Here is a 6477-nt window from a genome sequence, read left to right on the forward strand (position 1 = left end):
TGTAAAATAAAACTAATAATAAAAATTTAATAATACATAAGAGCGTTTTATTGTTACTTAAATTAACATTTAAAAGATTTTAGACCATAAATTTAAATTTAAAAACAATATTGTCACAAGGGCTTAAATTTAGGATGGGCGACAGTGAAGAGTACCATCTGAAAGTAATTTAAAATTTTGAAAAAAGGGGGAAAAAAAGCACGGTCAGCTGACTCTAAAGCAACATCGACATTCACGCAACTGAACCACCAAGAAGTGGACCAGTTCGAAGGCTCTTTATTTTCCTAGAGCACTGTTCAACCTTCCTGTGTCCATATCTACAGTCATGTACTTCCCCAATCCCATGAACGCAACTTCAACTTGCCTCGCAAACAGTGATCACACAACTACCCAGAAAGGGCCACTTCTAAGATAATCAAATGATGAAACAAATTAAAGGGATTATTTCCGAAATTGAGATGGATACATATATAATGTTTTCCCTTTTTGTTCCCTTGAAAACAAAAGGACAAGGCTATATATCATCACGTCTACAGGGTACAAAGATCAACCTAATCAAGATCCTAAATTTACTCCCGAATAACTGAAGAGTAATTAGTGCACCGCAAGGAGGACATCCATACTCTCCACCCATGAAAGCTACTTTCTACTCCACTTACACGTTCCCGATTCATCATAACATTAAAAAAAAAAATTCTAAGTTTGAAATTGGTATCAGTCCACGTATAAGAGCTAGCACATCAATTAGAGCAATACCTGCTACATGTATACGTATGAATGTGAGAAATAGTCACTCTGATATTAAGGGTAAAATTTTGAGGGGGCTCAAGGACTCACTTAGAAAACTAGAAATATGGCATTTCTCCGATCACATCATGAGATCGTGTGTAAAAACAATAATTAATCTTAGGTCATGGAAATAAAAAAAAAATAATCAATATGCCTTCATGCATTCAGTTTCATTTTTTGTAGAGTGTGTAATTATAATAAGAGACAACAGAGAATAAATCAAACCATTTCCATGCAAGTCGATAATAAATGATCGAAAGCATGTGATAAAATCACTTGAATCTTGCAAGCCACAACAAAGAATAGCATGAGATATGAATAAACTTAAAAGAATAATGACTTCCAAATTAATTACTGAAATAAACTCAGGGTTTATGCTATTATGCTCCTCTTACCTGTAAGTTAGATAAAATGTAAATGCAAAATTGTTCGAATCATATCTAGATATAGAAGTTTTGAAGAAGTAATGTGAAGGAGAACAAAGTAACACACCGGTAATGACATGTAGGTTTCACAGGAATCTGTTTCCATTTGGATTTTACTTGATTCCAGTGGTCATTAATCTTATCTTTATGTTGCTTCCAACCTCATCCTTTCCACACAAGCTCTTTAAGTATTTCATGAGAAAGCATAATATAAAGTGGCAATAATCAAACACAAGGTACGTACTACATAAGCAATAATCTTAATTAGCAACATTAGTGGGTAACTTTGGAGTCGATAAGAGCTGCATAATACTGGTAATGAAGCAAGGAAATGAGGATACGGTCTACATGACTGGTAACACTCTGGCCTACCGTCTCAGTGCAATTAATATCCATTAAAATGTCTTCCGTAAGTCACACCGGCAGTATGATGTGTTGATTTTATTTTTTTTTTTTGGTTTATAAGGGAGGTAAAGAAGAGAATCCAACTTAAAATCTTGTCTAGGTTAGAGAAATGCACTTGCCAACATGCTAAGCCTATAATAAGTTAAGTTCTAATACATATAGTATTGTGCTAATTAATCTAATAAGAATAGTTCATGTTTCGGCACTACTGCCTGTTCACAAATATAGAGTAGTAACAACCACAGTATTCTGCCAGTGGGCAAGTAATCTCTCTTTCAGCTGGGGGGCGATATTTCCCTTCCTATTCTGACCTCATCAAAGATTGTCTAGACCTGGAACTAAATGTTCATTTTCATTTTGGTTCATGTCATGATCCATTATATAACATCTCATAAGCTTTTATCACTCATTGCTTATGCTGTGTCGATAGGAGTACAGAAGATGCTCTTAAAAGGTTGGGAAAGTTTTTGGTTATGTTTATGCATTTCGTTATTTTATGAACTTTTTGACTTGAGAGGATGAAAGAGATGCACTTAGACAGCTGAAACATACTTACATTTTACTGAAAACTTTTAAAACACATACCTTTTTTTTTTCCACGTCTGTAAAGGTAAATATAAAATAAACTTGGAACCTTAGGATGCTCTACTATCAGCTAACACAAGTGAAAAAGATTACTTTGATGGTTGTTTAGTTCAGAAACCAAGGATCGAAGCATCGCCCCAGCAATTAATAGTCGAATCATAGATTTCTTGAATTGCCCATAGGTTTAAAAATATATTCACACGACTTACGCACTGACATAATAATTAATGGTTATCTCACAAGACTTGGTAACTTTGAATGCAATATATCTCTCATACACCCACACAAACTGCGCGCAAAACACACACAGATTGTAAATGCTATAGAGATCAAATTATTAACTAACTCAAATTAGTTAAGTAATATATACCATTTACCTCATCTACGCATTCCAGGAGGCACAATGTCCCCGAGAAGTCCTTCATCTACTGGAATCTGTGGGGTAGGCTCTCGTAGCATACCGATTTCGATTGTTTGAACAGGTACCTGTTGTGACTGTGCAATAGTTGGACTTTCTCGAGGTAACTGAATTCCAGGATAATAAAATTGTGAAACTGGGGGGGTTAAGTGGTTGACAAATGTCGATTCATGGCTAATGATTCCACCTCGGTGAAAACCAACAGTAGGGTGACAGTGCTGGCCTTCATAAGTAGTAATCACAATGGCGGGATCTTCAGAAGATCGTTCAACCCTCTTTTTCACGGTACATCTGCTATTTGTGCAACGATAGTAGCTCCTGAACAATATATGGGTCAAATGAAAAGTATAATATATTCAGAAATTATTTATTATGGTACTGATTTTCCTACGTAGAATTCACCTATACTGCATCAGGAATTTAAAAAGAAAAGAAAATAAAACGTTCTTTCTGCATGAGTAATCCCACATACTCCAGCCATAAGGCTGATGAAACTTGTTTAAGAAGTCAATTTAAGACATCATTTTGCTGTCTATTTTAAAGAGTCAAAGTAAAGTACCATGCCCTATAATTGACTGAAAAATGTGTCCAATGTGAATTATCGAAGTTAACTAAAACTAATTCTTAAGTTTTAGCAAGCTACTAACACATTGAGTGTATAATAAAATTTTAGAGCATAAAATTAAATAGAATACTTAGTAGAATTTGACTTATTAAAATCAGTTAACGTTAATTTTAGAAACTACCTGGAGCAGAAATTATTGAATGGAGTGCACTAATCTATTTGAAAAAGTGAATTGGAAGCCTTACACAAACCTTTTTGGAGGAATTGATGAAATAACCAAAGAAAGGAATACATATAAATCAGGTATATACTTTTGAGACAAAGAAATAAATACAAAAGTAGGAATTAAGAAACAAGGATCATTTGCAGACCTGGGAAATGGACTATTTTTAACCGCTTTCTGTCCATATTTCCGCCAACGGTAACCATCCTCCAGATGATCAACTTCACTCTTAGTCATAAATGCAAAACGTGGCTGGCGGATTCGTTTTTGCCCCTTCTTTCTAACTTTACTCCTACAAAATATTTCATCTACATTTATCAAAATAAAAATAAAATTCCGAAAATAAAGAAGAAATCAAACTGAAGTAATGTCTTAATTGCAATCAGATTAATTAGTTATCTTTGCTGACTATATTTCTCTTGGGATCGATATATAAAATTGTTAATTTGATCTTAATAATATAAATGCATTCTAAATGCTTGTAATTTCTTGCAGAAAGTGTTCGAAATTTCAAATTTTTATCTTTCAAACGGGAATAGATTATTAAAATATTCAATCAATGCTTGTAATGTTACCTCATGTATAAATTTTCTATCAGTATATAATAGCCTAAGACATCTGTGAGTTGATATATGAAAATTGGAGAACTTAATTAATCTCTCACCATAAAGTAATTTAAAAGCAATAAAATCCAATTCATATCATCCCTGAGGCTAAGACTACAATGACCAAGATACTTCCTCTTGAGTAGGGGATGAATTACTTCCTCTTGAGTAGGGGAAGAATTTACTACAAACGGTGGAAAATGGCATTGTTTATATGAATAAACTTCGCCTTTAATTTGGAATAAGTATGTCAATATTAAATTTAAAATTGTTGTTTACGACTCCAAAAATATTACCATAGCCATATCTATTGCATTCAGTATCTAATCAACCAACATTAGAGAATGCAAACTGCCGTCAAATGCCCCATTCAAAGAATCTATATTACATAAGGTGCACTTCTAAAGCCAGAAAAGAAAGTGCATTTTCACGAAAAGACTCTAAACAAAACATAGGATTGATGCTAATGCACATGAATCTGTACCTGCAAAGCAACAACAAGAAAGAAAGAGAGATGTTAAACTGAAAATAACAAATGTAAAAACGGTGAAGCATTGTGTCGTGCAACTTTCAGACACATATCCCACTCGGAATGATTAAATGTATACGCACTATCCAAAGGGGATGAATGTAGATCATAAAACAAGCATCCAGCAAATAAAACACAATCATAATAGAATATCTCTCCCGCATATTATTTTTCTTCTTTTCATGGGAGCGAAAGAACCTCTCCCAACGTTATTGAATTTAAAAAAAAGAAAAAGAAAAATTAGTATCTAGAACACAAAGGGTCTTTGGTCGCTATATTCCTGCTTTATCAATCACGTTATATATAGAATTTAGAAAGAGAAGAAATTCCTAAAGAAAAAAGGAAAAAAAAATATTCTCCAATTCTGTAGTGTTAAAAAGTTAGAGGACGCCATTCCCGCCGCAATAACGGCGGTGCTAGAGCGCTCTTCAATATTATCATCTTTTGAGAAAAAAAAAAAAAAAAGGCCCTTTGGTTTCAAGACTTTCTCTCATCTAGCCCCAAATTTTCTGTTAAATTACGAAACTACCTCACACCCCCAACTTGCATGAACTAAGAATTTTGACAGTTTCTAGAGTGTACGGACGCGCAAATTGCACTCTCTCTCTTCCCCCTCCAGACAGAAAGGACTACAATTGGACTCTGTTTGTGATTTTATCCCCCATTATTTTAAGCGCAAAACTATCGTTTTGCTTTGAAATTCCACTTGCTTACTATAATAGTCATTTCATTTTTCATGTATGTACCCACTCACGGTATCTCAGGTGGTTTCCCGCCGAAGCTCGCAGACTTATCGGGCGGATCCTCGCTGGAGCTCGAAGAAACTGACGGATTCGAAGTTGACACGTCACCACCACCACCACCACCGCTCCCAGACCCGACCGTACCCGCCTGATGACCACCACTAACCGATCCCCGTAACGCGCTACTACTCTTGGGTGCAAAACCAAGGTTCCCCGCCGAATCGGGCGTATCTTCGGCATCGATCCGATCGAAGTCTCCAAAGCAGCTCGGCTCGCTGGAAGAGTGGTAGGGGGGAAGATTCCATCCGAATTCACAGAGTATACTACTCTCCCTGTCTCTAGCGAAAAAGTAATTGACGTTATCGGAGTCAGGCCCGAGATTCCAGTTAGAGTCGGTAGCGAAATGGCCTCCCGGATCGGGATTGTCCATGGAGGATCGAAGGCACGATTAGGGATTTGAAGGTGAAGTGAGAATTAGGAGGGAATTGGTGGAGAATAGTTGAACAGATACAGTGAAAAAGCAAAGAGAGAGAGAGGGAGAGAGAGAGTTAGGGTTTTTGAGGGAGTGAAGAGAAGAGAAGTAAGTTCGTTGGTTGTGTTGGGAAGGACGCGTTGTTTTAGAAAACTTTTTGAGGGCTTGAAGGTGTGTCCTGTCAATACATTAGAGAGAGAGAGAGAGAGAGAGAGAGAGGGAGAGAGAAGAGGGAATAGAAAAGAGATAAGTTAAAAAAAGAGGGGCGTCAACTGCAAAAACAGTAGGAGAGGCGGATATTTAAGGGAGGGAAGGAAAGATGGGGACCACCACGCGCATGAATAAATAGTAGATACTTTTCCGACAAGCTGGTGGCACCTTGTTTTCTTCTCTCTCTCTATATTTTTTATATTTCTGAATTTTCTTTCCTTAATTTTCTTCATCCATTTCTATTCTCTTCTAGCAAACAAACATTTTCCCCCTAGAAATGGTAAGCCAAAGATGATTCAACATATATATACAAGTGATCCTTTGAAATTATAATTAATTATTAAGAACCTATTTATTTTATAAAAAATATTTTTATATTTTTTTAACTTTTAAAATATTAAAAAAATAAGTTAAAGAAAAATATTTTTTCATTAGAGAAAAAATTAAATTATTTTTTATTTTTTAAATTTTAATAATCTCGTTAAAATGTAAAAATATTTATATATGC

General features: G+C 35.2%; 1 protein-coding gene across 3 annotated transcripts; it reads right to left on the minus strand.

The window, feature by feature from the left end:
* Positions 1-420: 420 nt before the first annotated feature.
* LOC110666957 (probable WRKY transcription factor 57) lies at positions 421-5990 on the minus strand. Of its 3 annotated transcripts, none has more exons than XM_021827645.2 (4): positions 5299-5990; positions 3559-3702; positions 2582-2940; positions 421-756 (listed from the first exon to the last, which is right to left on the minus strand). In XM_021827645.2, exons 1-3 carry the CDS (start codon positions 5715-5717, stop codon positions 2583-2585), a joined length of 921 nt encoding a protein of 306 aa, XP_021683337.1. In that variant the 5' UTR covers positions 5718-5990; the 3' UTR covers positions 421-756; position 2582. The 3 variants fall into 3 exon arrangements, with proteins under 3 accessions (XP_021683337.1, XP_021683338.1, XP_021683336.1); XM_021827646.2 differs by having other exon boundaries at positions 421-759; XM_021827644.2 differs by having other exon boundaries at positions 421-2493.
* Between the last annotated feature and the right edge of the window lie 487 nt (positions 5991-6477).

Source organism: Hevea brasiliensis, chromosome 2 (assembly GCF_030052815.1).
Source record: "Hevea brasiliensis isolate MT/VB/25A 57/8 chromosome 2, ASM3005281v1, whole genome shotgun sequence".
Classification (NCBI taxonomy): Eukaryota; Viridiplantae; Streptophyta; class Magnoliopsida; order Malpighiales; family Euphorbiaceae; genus Hevea; species Hevea brasiliensis.